Below are 15,099 nucleotides of genomic sequence, written 5' to 3'. Positions count from 1 at the left end.
TCCTCTCGATCCATAGATGGGGGAAATGGAAATATCTCTGTGGATCACAGTAAGAACTGGATGGGGAGTGAATCACAGGACAATAAACCCCAATTCAGCAAAGTACTTAAGCACATGGAGAAATTAATCTCTATTCACCACGGCACTTAAGCAACTGCCTAAATCTCAGAGCTGAAGTGCTTTGATGAATTGGGGCCATAATGCAGAACAAAGACTTTGGATGCAGAACGGCAACTTAATTTTAAGAACAGGACGCTCTTACATGGCTGCATCTGTGAAAGAAGGTTGTTAAAAACAGCTACAAATCCCACATGTACACAGAGATCAGAGTAATCCAAGAAACAATGGTCCAAAGGGCTCAGGAGCCGTCAGAGGATTCAGAGCATTTCACCAATAATTAACCTTTTTGAACCTGACTCTGGCCAACAGTAACCAAAAGTTATTAAAGGGTCTTCACGGACACATGTTCCTATCGCGCGCGCACACACACTCACGTCATTACTCAGCAATAACTAGTCTCACTCATGGCCGACTCTGTTGATGGCATGAAGCCAGAAGTCACCTTGATGGCCCATAGCAGTCAGAGAGGAGGTACTTGCCTTGCCAGTGCCCATCCTCTATTTGTTTGGTGGATCAAAGCAGATCTAGGAATCTCATTCCAGCACCTTTCCTGAGCACACAAGGCAAAAAAGGCACCAGGTAAACCAGCCCCAAAGCAACAAATGAAAAATGTCCTATTACTCGCCCAAAAGCCACTAAACAAACTGAGCCTACAAACAGATGAGCAACTGTCATAAGCATAATTCCTAATTCTGAACCTTAGAGTCCAAAATGTGGGTGCCTGCATGAAACCTCCAAGCTTAATTACCAGCTTGGATCTGATAGCGCTGCCACCAGCCAAAAATTTCCAGTGTTTGGCTCACTCTGGTCTCCCCAAAACCTTCCCTGGGGGACCCCAAGACTCAGATGCCCTGAGTCTTACCACAAAGGGAAATAACCCCCCTCCCCTTGTCTTCTCTTTACTTCCTCCCCAGGCTTCCCCTCCGTGGGTTATCCTGGAAGATTACTGTACTTAAACTCCTTGAATTACAAAACAGAGAGGGCAATTTACCTTCCCCCCTCCTTCTTTTTCCCCCTCCCAGTCTTTCCCTGAGAGAGACCGTAATCCTGGCACAGGGATTTCTATCCCCTAGAGCCTCACTTAGAAAAGAAAATCCAACAGGTTTTAAAAAGAAAAGCTTTATATAAAAAGAAAGAAAAGACATAAAAATGCTCTCTGTATCAAGATAACAATATACAGGGTCAATTGCTTAAAAGAAAAATATGAATAAACAGCCTTATTCAAAAAGAAATACAATTTAAACATCCCAGCAACTACACACATGTAAATACAAAAAAACCAATAAAAGCCTATTGTTTTTCTAGCTTTGTACTCACAACTTGGAAACTGAAGATTAGAAGCTTGAAGATAGAAAGATCCCTCTCATAGCCGAGAGACAGACCAGAGACCCAGACAAAGGGACACACACTCAAACATTCCCTCCCTAAGCTTTTAAAAATCTTGTTTCCTGATTGGTCCTCTGGTCAGGTGTTTGGTTCCCTTTGTTAACCCTTTATAGGTAAAAAAAACATTAACTCTTAGCTATCTGTTTATAACAGCAACTAACATCCACAACAGGTATAACCTAGAAGAATAGTCTCACCCTTCAATAACAGAGGGGTGGAGCAGCCTGCAGATGCAACATATACTGTACACATCATATTCAATCAGCACTGCACGGATGAAAAAGAAGATAAAGAGGAAACATTACAAGGAGTGCATTGGAACAATTCCCATTGGAGAAAGGAAACACACTATTCCATGGCTGTTAAAATGAGAAAAACCCCAGTGCCTATAAAGATCCAACTTCTGGAGATTCGAACAACCCCATACATCTTGAATAATTATCTGAAATTTACCAAGAGTTTTGGAAGGAATGTGATTCCCTCTGCTTCACAGCATAAGCCAGCCACTAATGAGTGGCAGGGACAGGAAGAAAATAGCCCCCGTCTGTAGCTGCCCTTTGCATGGTTTTCTGCACGATCCTCTGTAGAAGCTGGCGCTGGCCCCTCTCAGACTGCACGTCAGCAAGTGGGAGTAAATAGGTCTAGAGAATGAAAAGTACCCTTACCGAGCCTAATTGCACACTACCTCTCAGTTTTGCTCTTAGGTCTTCTAGTCTACCCACAGATGTTGTACTGCTTTAACTGAACTGGAATAGTTAGAGCACTACAGTTATCCTAATGTGGAAATATGCTGTCATAAAAGTGTTTATACCACAATAACTTATTCCTGTACAGCAAGGGGAATAAGCTATTCAAACCTGAGCTTTTTAATATTAGTATAACCACATCCACACTTAACTTTGTACTTGCCTAACTATTTCAGCATCATACCCCTCCCCAAAACAGTCAGATTGGTACAAAATCTGTGTGTAGAAAGGCCTTAGAGTCCAAGTTGGACTGTATAAATTCTCAGATGCACAAAATACCATCTACTAACTACCCCATGGTAGTTATCTGACCTACAGCTGGACTCAAGCCAAAAGCCCAAAGCAAACACACACACACTTTTAGAAAATTGGAATCCAGAGCCAATTTTACAGTTTTGCCCGAACCCCAGTCTGAACATTTCCTCCCTTTGCTAAGATTCAGGTCAATTTTTTTATTTTTCATTCAGGAGAAAAGTTCAGGTTATTTATTTTATCCAACTATTTCTCTCCAGGCTGGGTCAAGTAAGGGAAACTGCCTTTCTTCTCAAGTAACTCAACAGGAGGCTATTTACCTTTTCTTTATGAGAACTAGAGTGGGTCAAACATCGGTAACTTTTAAAAAATAGTCCTATTTTATTTTATACATTTTAAATGAACTCTATAACTTGGGGGGGATAGTAAATGTTTTCTGTGAAACAAATTTTAAATGTTGGGTGAAAAAAGCTTTGTTGAGATTTTGAAAATTTGTACACACAAAAATGGCCTCTCTGTACTTAGACTAGAACAGCATTTCCTACCTTTGCCAGACCTACCCTGCTTTTGACAAAGCTTACCACAAGCAAATTCAACAGATTACTATTGCCTTCTGGAATCTGGCTATCTGGGTTCCCCGATCTCAAAATAAATTTCCATAATTTAAAATAAATAAATACAGAGAAGATTTTTTTCCTCTTATTCCCACTTATTTAAAACTCAAAAATTGTTTTTTTGTCAGAGTGGTTCCATTTGCTGCCATGAATCATGGGCAGTGAAAGAAAGAAAGAAAGCAAAACTAATTAACAGGTTAATTTAGAGCTAAAATTGAAAATTTGTCGAGTTATACAAAATTACACAGTGCTGTTCAGTACGGTGCTGGGAAAACATCTATCACAGTTTGTATTACCAGCTCATAATCCTATATGTATGTATCAGGAAGTGAATGCAAAAGGTTAGCCACTCATTTAAATTAGAAAACACACCATTTGCAGTGGGGAGTTAGGATTATTCAGCCGATATAAAAAGCCAATATGAGATTAACAGGAAGAGTAATTACCACTAAAGGGGAGAAAAATTATATGTGAGGCATCAAACATCAGGTGCACAGATAGACTGTAAGGATTCATGAAGAACAAACAGAAAACTTTAGCGCTGTATAACTGAATGGGAGTTCAGGAGAGGAGCGAGGAGCCAAGCTGCTAACTGCACACACAGTGGCTGGTGCTTTTGTGGGACAAATTCAAAATTGCCACAACTAGCAACAGGCGCCACTGATTCACTCCATGCTAGTTTATAACAGGTTCAGGTCACAAATTGCCAGTTCTAAGACATCTACTGAACAGGCTCCAGTATCAGGTAAGTGCCCATTTTACAGGTCATATGTGTCAAAGCAATTAGATACAGACTGGAGGGAGGTTTCAGGCAGTGAATAGGAAACTAAGGTTGGGTGGAAGAAAGCATTTCTAACCACACGGTATGATGATCCCAAGTCTCCTTTCCAGTCAATTCCAGGGCATGAGAACTTGCAAGTTTGCAGTTTGACACACACACACTGTCACAACGCAAACCACCATGCCACATTACCACCACCCAGACCCATAACACAACCATGTGAAGTTGTGCTGAAAACCAGCACATCACAACTAGAGATAGCAGAAACTTTCACCATTAAACAAACAAACAAAAAGTTTTCACAGGCATGTACTAGATTCTTTTAAACCGGAAACGAAAGGAACAGAGGGAGTGTACCACTGGACTACAACTAAGGGGGGGAAAAAGCGACTATAATGTCACTTGTTAAACTCTCTGGGGCTAGGAGCTGTCCTGCATTCTGGGTTTGTCCAGCGCCTAGCACAATGTGGCCTTGGTTCTTGACAGAGGCGCTAAGTGCTACCACAATACTAATCAATTAAAAAAAATTAAAATAACTAATAATAATAAAGCAAAAGCCACCGGAAACCAGGGATGAGCCTGAACTAAAACCCCAGATGGAAACTTTGTAGAAGTTTGTATCAGGACATGGAGCCAAGCCTTCTGGCTCACCGCACAATAGCTCAAACAGGCCAAAAATATGGATCCTCCAACAATAACACCACTCTTCATTAGGTTCCACACATAACCTATAAGGCAATTGTAGCAGAACTTCAATGTAAAACCATAAACTTTGCCCCCATGTCCTCTTTACGCATCCATGATCATAGTCATTTACAGGTACATGCACATATATGTGTACACACACACACACACACTCTTTACCTGTACAGTGCTTGACGGGTTCAGCAAACTACAGCTCCATTAATGTGAAGACATTGAACTAACGTGCCAGAAAATGATTCCATTTCAGAAATAATTCTCCTTAGACACTCACCAGCACAAGTAATGGAGGAGGGGGAGTGGAAGGCAAAACCATCACCCATATTCACCGGGATTTGGTGTCAAAAGGTATCGCCTGGCAGTGACAGCTTATTCCATAATTATCCACAACATAAAATGATCACACATTTGGCGCAATTGACTCACTTGCTCATAGCACAGGATTGGCCCATCGGGCATGGCTGGTCAGGGTTTGGGTGCTTTAACATGACAGTGTGGGGAACCCAACACTAGAAGGACAGAATAGAACTGTGCAAAGGGAAGTTTTCAGAATCTCTTAGACATGAGCTGGCTCTAGCCAGGGACGCCAGTCCTTCCCTTTTCTTTAGCTCTGTAACTCACATGTTGTAAAATTTACACTTTAAATGCAAAGCCTGATCACAAAGTCTGTTTTGAATCAGGGCCTAGGGATGCAATAGCCCATCTAAAATCAGGTAAGAATTACAAAACGCCTTATTTTTCATAATACAGATTTGTGCATTTAAGTAGCAATACGGACACATGATGCAATGGAATGGGGCATTCTAGTCAATCTGGCCATACATTATACCAGGGTCATCACTGTGGTATATGAACAACCAGTCTGCTCCCTATGCAAGTTCTGTTACCATGCGGCTATTTCCCCATTCTTAAACCTGCTTTTCTATTCGTTCACAGGTAACTACAGTTTGATTATTGCCTCGTATTCATATCAGATCCCACCAATGCACCCAGATGCAGCACTTACTAAGATTATTAACACAACTGCATGTCTGAGGTACTAATTTTACCCCTTAGACACTTCCTTATCCTGTTTTCAATATCTTTAAGTTCCTGAAAGACAACCACAACTTGATACCGAAGTGATGATCTTGGTTCTATTGTGCTGTGAAATCTGGATCACCCCTGCTTGTGAAAATGGTACCGACCCTGGAATGATTTTACAAACAGTAGCTTTCAAAACACATGTCGGGATGAATAACTGCAATCATGAAGCTGGTCTGAGGTCTAAGAGACACTGCGAAGTGGGGAGAGAGGTCTTCCACATCTAATAATGATCATGGCTGAGTGCAGCAGAGACCTTCATCATCAGCTAACAGCAAACATGTGGATGGATAACTGCACTCACCCCTTTCAGCTACAGAAACCCAGTGAGCTAAAAGAACAACTTCCAGTCAGTTCAGCCAGTCAGAGGGAACCTATATGCACTCAAGGCCAGACATACTTTGTCCCTAAGTGGGAAGTATGGTGCATGCATGGGACAGTCTGGTGAAAATTCCCAAGCGCCCCATGTACATAGCATGAATGGTTAAGGGGTATGATGACAACCACAAGGATAAAGATGGAAGATCTTTTATCATGAAGACATAGACAATGGTGGATTGAGGAACCCCTCACAATAAGGCAGGTACATGATGATTTTGTGTGGCCTCATCACTGGAAGTTCAGGCCATGAGTTCTCTGAGATACATACAACATGGATATAAATCATTGATCAGGCCAGCAGATGCTGCTTTAATCTCCTTCTGCATTTGTCATGCGTTTGCAGCTAGAATTGGAGCCACTAAATTGTTTGCATATTCCAACTAGCAGCATATGAATCAGGTTACCATGTTTTTCCACCTAATGCCCAGTACAGGTACAGATACAGATTTTATGCTGAGTTATGTTCTAGTACCATTCTACTGTGTCATCTCTGCTGACACATTCATGTGATCGTGTCTAGAGTAACCAAACACAAGAGCAGCAGGAGGAGGACGGGCAAAACTTCTTTGCACTATCTGTACATTTTGCCTTTTTGATTAGTAAATATCCACAGCTGGACCACAGGGGTGGAAGATGCTGCATGGCTTTAACTGGTGGATTTATGGCTCTTTAGTGATCATGCTTCTCTTCCCCTGCCCCGAGCAATATGGGCTTTGGTATGATGCCCACCCCCCATTCCATATCTATGGACAGAGTAGGTGAAAATTCCACACCTTTATTGGACTGAAGATGGGGAAATTTCAACCGTGCTAACATTTTGATGGAGCTGTGTCACTCCACGTACCCAAGACGTGAATAACAGGTATTTATCAATTGTCCGTCAGCGGAAATCTCAGAAACAGCTGAAGGTTTTGTTAAAAATTCCCAAATATTGGATAGTTTGAGGTAGAAAAAAACTGGATTGGAGAGTCTCACAAAAAAGGGCTGTGTCGTGAGAATTCTAGCACTTTCCATTTTGATCAGGAGAAAAATACAAGGGGGACTATTTTCCTCAAATGTCTCAGGGTGTGTTTGCTTTTGGACAAAGCCAAGCAGTGCAAAAGTGCATGGCATTAAGCAATGGGCAAATCTTGTGGACGCCAAGGGCTTTCACAAATTGTGCAAGTTGCTTAGAAGTTTTGCAAAACTTGTTCAAAGCATGTAAAACATTTACCCTATAATTTAAAAGTAAGTTTACTTATTTGCAAATGTTGTTCTTCCACAGTTGCCTCTATGTATTGCCCCTTGTAGCAAGGGTAATTCAATTTTCAAATAATATATCTGTTTTCCTAGGCTTTGCAATGTCTTTGGTACAGAAGAAACCTACGTAAACTACAAGTGAGTACCTTGGACAGGATGCATGTGTGCATTTATTGTATTATAATAAATATACACACAATGTATCATTTTAGGAACATTTCTTCTGTCTCCTCTTGGCACACACTTCCCCACACTTGCCTTTCCTCTGTATCTGTTATTCACTCTCAGCTACATTTTATCATCTTGTCGTTTCACTGACTTTCCCTTTTCGTCTCCTCAAAGCCGAACATTCAGATCTTGGAGTGCTCAAGTGGGTAAAATATTAGACACAATGAGTTCACTCACCCTCAGCTGGGGAACAAAATAAAGCAAATACTTTTGTAAGCCTTGTTAACGGTTTCCTTTTTGGTGATGGTTCCGATAATTTATAATTGTATTGTGCTTAACACTATCAGTTAAAGGGGAGATTTTCCAAGGGCAGTCAGGACTACTGAAAGCCAGAAAGAACTGGGCGCCTAACTTATGCTTACGCCTCTGAAAATCTCCCCCCAAGTCACTACTGGGAGCATCAAACCCTATTTCTGCTGAGATTTAAGACAAGAAATTTAAAGTTGAGATTTGGAGGTAGGGGACCTGAGAGCTGTCACATTACAAAGGAGAATTAAATGGCCAAAAATTGAATCTAATTTAATGGGGTTTTACCAGCATCGAAGATTCCACTTTCTCTAAGACTTGAACCTGAACCCAAATCCTGAAACTAGATACCATAAAAAAAATGTTGGAAGGAGAGATTGGAATTTGAAGCCAGATCCAAATTTTGAGGCTGTCCCCTTTCCCCTGTAATGGACAGAACCAAATTCTCAGATTCAAACACTCTCGAACACTGGAGTAGTTGAAATCTCGATCCACATTTTGCAGTTTGGCTTCCATCTCTCTATCTCCAGTATTTTCTGCATTCTAGGTACTAAATCCAGTGCACAAATGTGTTGTCTACGTAGTTACTTCATTGGACATTGCAAACACTTTAAAGCAGTCTCCTCACTGACTTACAAACACAGACTGGTTTCTGAGCGGACCACTGGCTACTCTTTTGGCAGGTAATTGTTTTCTGTCCCTTCAACTCAAAGGCAGGCTGGCATTCAAACTTCAAAGTGTCTCCGTGGCGAAATGTTGAGCCTTCTCTCTTGCCGTAGGCTGGTATCCCAGGATCGCCGCAACTCCCCTGGTCAATTTCTGAAAGAAAATAAAACAAAAGTGGGGGGAAAAAGGGTTCTGGCAACTGGAAACTTTGTCGTAATGTTTGTATTATGCTCTTGCTTACATGCTATCAACAGATAAGGTGTGCATTACCCTTACATAACGCCACACCCCTGGGTGGGTCGCTGGCATGGAGGATTGAACTTGGAGCCTCTGTATCTCAATGTATGAGCCTCTAATCGCTGGAATTAAAAGACCCACCTCTATTAGCTAATGCACCAGCAGCCTTATGATCCCCTGGTTACGTCCCAGCCACCACTACACGGGGGCAGCATGTTATACTGACTGGGTGAGTGGTACATGTATCAGTGTTGGGACATCAACTAAAGAAAGTCATCATTTTAAACAGCTGTATTTACAGGCATGGTGATGGTTTTCCTGGTTGATTGATCTGAATTGTTAATCCCTTTCCATCCATCCTCGTAACTGACCTATTTCCGATTGCCTTTCTAAATACGAAAGTAATACAGGGAAAGAGAGATTGATTGTTATACTGATTTCCCATGCAGCTGAACATTTATTCTGAGTGGCATGAGAAGTGGACACACAGCTACTGTGAAACCTTTGGGGAGGGAGGGTATCTGATTAACGAACCTGGCCATTGAAATACAACGAACAATTTTAAAATCCTCTTTAAGAAAGAAAAAAAATTTCTATCTTAGGAGTAAATAAAAACATCTACACTACTCGTCGGAAATTAAAATCCACATTGAACCTGAAGATATTCATTTACTTCTCAAAAGCTAGATTCTGCCACACTTACACTGAGTGTAAGACTCAGGCAATGGGAGTTAGTTGCCTATATACCTTTGAGGGTCTTGGCCTTATCAAATACAGTAGAACTCCGAGTTACGAACACCAGAATGACAAACTGACTGGTCAATCGCACACGTCCTTTGGAACCAAAAGGACGCAATCAGGCAGCAGCAGAGACCAATAAATAAATAAATAAGAAAGCAAGCACACAACAAAATAAAGGGAAAGCAGCATTTTTCTTCTGCATAGTCAAGGTTCAAAGCTGTATTAAGTCAACGTTCAGTTAAGAGAACAACCATCACCTTTTGTTCAGAGTTACAAACGTTTCATTTGTGACTCTGAAGTTCTACGGTAGCCCCATTGGAATGAGGTGAGGTGCTCTGATGAGTAAAGCAGATTGTGGCCCCAAGTTGAGGGTCTTAATTGCTACAGATTCACTATCCTGGATACTGGAATCCTAAATCCACAGAGCACTGGCTGAAACAGGATAAGCTTCCATCCAGATGCACCTGGACTTCATGCATCCACAGGGAACTCCTATAGCAGTATGTCACAGGGTGTGCTGGCCCCTTTAAGAGAGTGTGAACTTAGCTTCACCTGTGAGACGTGTCCCCCGCAGACACTGGGAACTCCCTTGCTGAACTCCCAGTCCTATGATCAGGAAAATAAAATAGTCACAGATGAGGCTGATCCCAAAATCCTTTAAAGGGACTCGGTCACTGTGACACTCCCTACACACAGCAGATTCAATCCCCTGCCTCTATCCTGAAACTAACAACAGTGCCAAATGTGTGGGTGGTTTTATTATATGGAAGGCCATCAGTTCAATCAGCAGACGGGACTGAGACGGCAGCCCATTTCACAGAGCCCAACAATCGGAGGGCAATGAGTGATCGCCCTTGCTTATTTCAAAACAGTGACCTGGGAGTTGTAAAGCTCTGCATCCCATTTACCACTCCTAACTATATAGTTTTCATTCCATTTTCTGATCTGAGCTAATAAAGGAGCAATGTCTCAGGTCACAGATGGTACAGTTCAACCTAGGCTGACCAGATAGAAAGTGTGAAAAATCGGGACAGGGAGTGAGGGGTAATAGGAGCCTATAGAAGAAAAAGCCTCAAATAGCGGGACTGTCCCTATAAAATCGGGACATCTGGTCAGCCTAGTTCAACCAAATGGTAGTTCTGGAAATTTGAGAATAAATCTCGTCTCCTGAAGCAATTAGTGACACTCCTTCATGAAGATATGAATGCACAGCACACCTTTAATTCTTCAGGAAAGGCATCTTGTAATGACAGTACAAGAAAAGCTCTGCAAGTCTACTTTAGTAAAGTGTTCAGTGAGATGGGGTCTGTCTCTCTGCTTTCTCCACTCCCCAGCTAATGATGACAAAAGGAAAATATTGGGTTAACTTGGAAAGATCCTCTTCTATATTCCACATCACGACTTTGGATTCTTTGATCTCAAACAACTCCCAACGTGTCTCTCCCCTGTTTTAAACAAGAAAACTTGAGCATGCTCTGGTCCAACAGGTTCCATATTCACATCTTGATCCACAACCACATCTATAGCCACAGCCTGCTGAGACCAGGTTTCAATTTCACTGAAGTCTTTCAACCCCAGTATGTTTGCTTTGCTTACTGCATCACAGAACCATAAAATGCCACAGTGTATCCAATAAGGAATGGAACACACTTAGTCTGACTTCATAGTTTTTATGATCATCTAGTTTGACACAAGCCACAGAAAGTAAGTAAATTGCAGAGCTGGGATTCAAACCCAGATTTGAATCCCAGCGCCTCAGCATAAATCCATCCTGTCTTCTGTATTTATTCTTTTTTTTTTTTACTTTATGTTAGAGGCAAAAGTATCCCTTGACACTGCCTGCAACCAAATGATTCAACAGTGACTGAAATATAAAGAAAAGAAGCAATCATGCATTCCCTTTCACCCTCTCATAATATGAGAACAAGGGGGTAGCTCATGATTTAAAAGACAATACACTTAGAAATAATAAAAGGAAATAGATTTTGTGTGGTTTGATGCCGTGCATAATTAACCCATGGAACTCTCTGCAACAAGACATGTATATGAATAATAAGAATATTACCTGCATTGTCCCAGCCAGGGTAAACACATTTACTGGTATCAACCTTCATTCTTCAGGTCATGAGTCAACCCTCAAACACTTGGGTTTAGGAACAAATTACCCCTGGGGGACATTACTGCATAATTGGCATAATTATGGGTGTTTTACACTCATCTGGTACTGGCCACTCTCGGATACAGGGCTGGATGGGCCATTGGTCTTACCTAGTGCGGTATTCGCTATGTTCTTAAAGCTCTCATTCTGCATATACTGTATGAGTAGGTCCTTTAAGGCAGGGATTGTCTCTTTTCTATGTTTGCACAGCACCCTGCACATTGGGGACTCAGTCCTGATTGGGCACTACCATGATATGAACATTTAATCCTTGTCATAATAAGGAGGCCTGGAGGTTGTTCTGAGCAGAGCCTCACTGCAAGGTTCCACCCTTGGACAGCTCACTGCATGATAGGGGCCTAAGTCTCCCTTGCAGTGGAGGGAGATACCTACAGAATGCAAGTCGGATTGCTAAATTTGTGTCAACAGTCTTTCTCTGCATTACCATATTCTGTTTTAACATCAATTCCCCCATGCAGTTCTAAAGTAGACAGATGACACCTTCTCATGTGGAGATGTACAGGTAGCAAGAGATTAATTGTATTCTGACTTTGGGAAAATTGTGTATGCGATTTTCTATCTGCTTTCATAAAGTTTCATTTCTAAAGAGTTCCTTCCCTCTCTATCGCTATTAGTGATGAGACTTTATTCCTTTAAAGCCTTCTTCAGTGCTTCAGCACTATTAATCTGTGTTTCATTCATCTCATCTTCCACTTTCTTTGGTTTTTATCTGCATCATCTGTGATCAGCCTCACTGTCTTTTCTCCCAGTTTTCAATTTCTAACACCAAATTGGAAACTTCTTTTATGACATTTCCCTCACAGAGGAAATCACATAAGCCAAGATTTGTATTAATCCATCAAATATTCCAATGTGATTTGAATATCAACAAGTTTCTCTTACTGTTATATTGACTCTAGACAACTTTAGATATATTTTCAACAGAAGCCATGATGGAGCATCTGGTTCCTGTTACTGCATTTTATGTCATGCACTAAAAAGTCATTGTCGGGTAACGGGGTCCAAAAATATGATCTAACATAATTTAATATTAATAGAAAAGTTTTCATGAAGTGTATTTCTTCTGTGCTTTTCAGAGACAACAGTTAGTTTGGATTTAAATATTGCCCTACAGGCTTTGCAAATGCTGAGAAACAGAGTGAAACAGACTAGATACAACAATGAAATTGACCAGTTTATTGCTATTCTCCAACAGAGCAAAGTGCAAGACCAATAGTGTAAATTATTAAAAGGAAATTCAACTTTTAACGGTCTTACAGTTTTAATAATCCACAGGAAGGGCATTTCTTTAAAGCATAATGATTGCAGCCAAACAGAAATATGGGCAATGGTCTCCGGTGGAAAAGTCATAAGGCATTTATGTTCATACACAAAGTTCTCGGTCAATTAGCGCCGGCCACTTGTACAATATTTAAAACCCACACCACCACCAAACGTACTGACTTGTGTGTGTGCGCACTGCAGACCTCTGCTGGATGGAGTATCAGGACTGCTCAAATGCGTGACATCAAGGTACCTCCTAGTACCTGGATTATCTGCGAAGGAGAAGAGCTCTTAACCCTTCCCCAGTTAATGGCAAAAGCCTTGTTTAGCCCAGCTAGTAAAGGTCTGCCTCCTGGGGTAGGAAGTCCCATGTTCTATCTTTGCTTTTAACCATGAGTCCTGTGTCCATGGAATTGTTGCAACAGGAGAATCCACCATTCAAAGCATCATGCCTGAACTATATGGAAAAGTCCAATGCAATGTAAGGAAAATGTTTACTTTCTCCACAGGTTTTTTGAAGCATCCTAAATAGAGAATTCTTTCCCTTCTTGCTTTGCGGAGTTTCCAAAAAAACTCTAGAAACGAGCAAATTCTCTCAAATGATACAGTACTTAGAGTAACTACTACAAAACACACTCACACGTCTACAGAAGTTCTATTAATTTCCACCATTAGTTCAGATGAGTCGGACTTTCCCACATGGTCCCACACACAGCTCTGATAACCAACAGCCCGTCCAAAGCTGCCAGTGGGATAGCCTTGTGTTGAGGTTTCCTCGTGCATGCAGATCATCAGAAATATTTTTTCCATTTTTAGATGCACCACATTCAGTGCGGAAGTTGTTAACAGAGGTCAATAGCAGGCAGTTAGAAAGAATAGAAAACAAAGGCGGAAGGTGGGCGGGTTTGTATTAGCAATAAACTCTCCTCGAAATGTTCTGCAAAGCCCCATTAGGAAAGTCTGTGAGCTCGTACAACTATGTCTACAAATAGCTGATAGACGCTATACGGCACCTAGAAAGCAATCCATGCTGACCCACTTCCTTTAAAACCGGTAATGGAAAATGTCTGACACAGAGGAAGAACTTATTCATAGCTTAACAGGGAATAATGTAAACTAAATAAATAAACCCACACAGCAGTTAAGAACAAAACTAATGGCTACAAAAGGTGGATGTTCTACTTATATGATGCTGAGATGCCTGAGTTTTATTGAGTCTTCTGGAACTCCTACTTCAAATACAAATCCATTATTGTTGCTTATCAGTCATCGGGATTAAATGGGTCAGCTCTTTGGTGGCTCAGGCTTTATATCCAACACCAATACCGCACTCATTATACATATAGTAAGTAAATGCACACACCCACACAATGAACACTTATGAATATATATTCCACAGACTACAGAAAAATACATCCCTGCTCTCTGCAGCATGTCCGTACATGCACATACAGACATGCAGAGAAAGAGAGAAACACAGTGCAGCGAAGGTTTGAGTGGCATGAGTTTAGATGGCCTCATGACTCACTGGTGGAAACACAGCCCTCCTGACTCACAGCACTGGGCTTTTAACCACAATACCATCCCTCCCTCCCTTTTGTTGTAACAGGTTATACCCAGTGATGAGCTGCCAGAATGTTAATAACCGGTTCCCTACTGGGTTTTCGGTGGCACTTCAGAGGCGGGTCCTTCAGTGCCACCAAAGACCCGGAGCGAGTGAATGACCCGCCGCTGAAGTGCCGACGACGACCCGGGAGTGAACCGATTATTAAGCGCCGCCCGGTGAGTACAAGCCCGAGACCCCCCACCTTAACTGGCTCCACCCCACCCCACCCAACTCACCCCACTCCCTGTCCCGACTGCCCCAACCCCGTCCACCACCACCCTGACAGACCCCTGGAACTCCCATGCCTACCCAACCCCACCCATTCCCCATGCCTGACTGCCCCCCAGAACCTCCGCCCCCTCCAAACACTCCCTGCCCCTTACCCAACCCCTCCTCCCAGCCCTGACCCAGCCCCCTTACCATGCTGCTCAGGGAAGCGTGTATGGATGCCTTGCGGACCGCTGGAGCTCGCAGCCCCACCCCCAAAGTGGCAGAAGCTGCAGAGCTGCCCAGGAGCAGTCCAAAGCACTGGTGCCAGGCTCTGAGAGAGGGGGGAAGGTGGGGAAGAGGTTAAGTGGGCCTCCCCAGCCAGGAGCTCAGGCAGGCTGAACAGGATGGAGTTTGCCCAC

General features: G+C 42.2%; 1 protein-coding gene across 2 annotated transcripts in view; it reads right to left on the bottom strand.

The window, feature by feature from the left end:
- CSMD2 (CUB and Sushi multiple domains 2) overlaps nt 1-15,099 on the bottom strand; it is a 562,181-nt gene that overhangs the window by 228,594 nt on the left and 318,488 nt on the right. Inside the window, exon 13 of one of the 2 annotated variants that reach the window (XM_032802693.2) lies at nt 8,415-8,597. The exons of the other annotated variant lie outside the window; for it this stretch is intronic. Within the exon in view, the coding sequence (XP_032658584.1) occupies nt 8,415-8,597 (183 nt within the window). The remainder of the gene's footprint in view (nt 1-8,414; nt 8,598-15,099) is intronic. 2 annotated transcript variants of the gene reach the window in all.

This window comes from Chelonoidis abingdonii, chromosome 25 (genome assembly GCF_003597395.2).
Source record: "Chelonoidis abingdonii isolate Lonesome George chromosome 25, CheloAbing_2.0, whole genome shotgun sequence".
Lineage (NCBI taxonomy): Eukaryota > Metazoa > Chordata > Testudines > Testudinidae > Chelonoidis > Chelonoidis abingdonii.
Note: the sequence above shows the minus strand (reverse complement) of the source record. Positions and strands in the feature narration are given on the sequence as shown.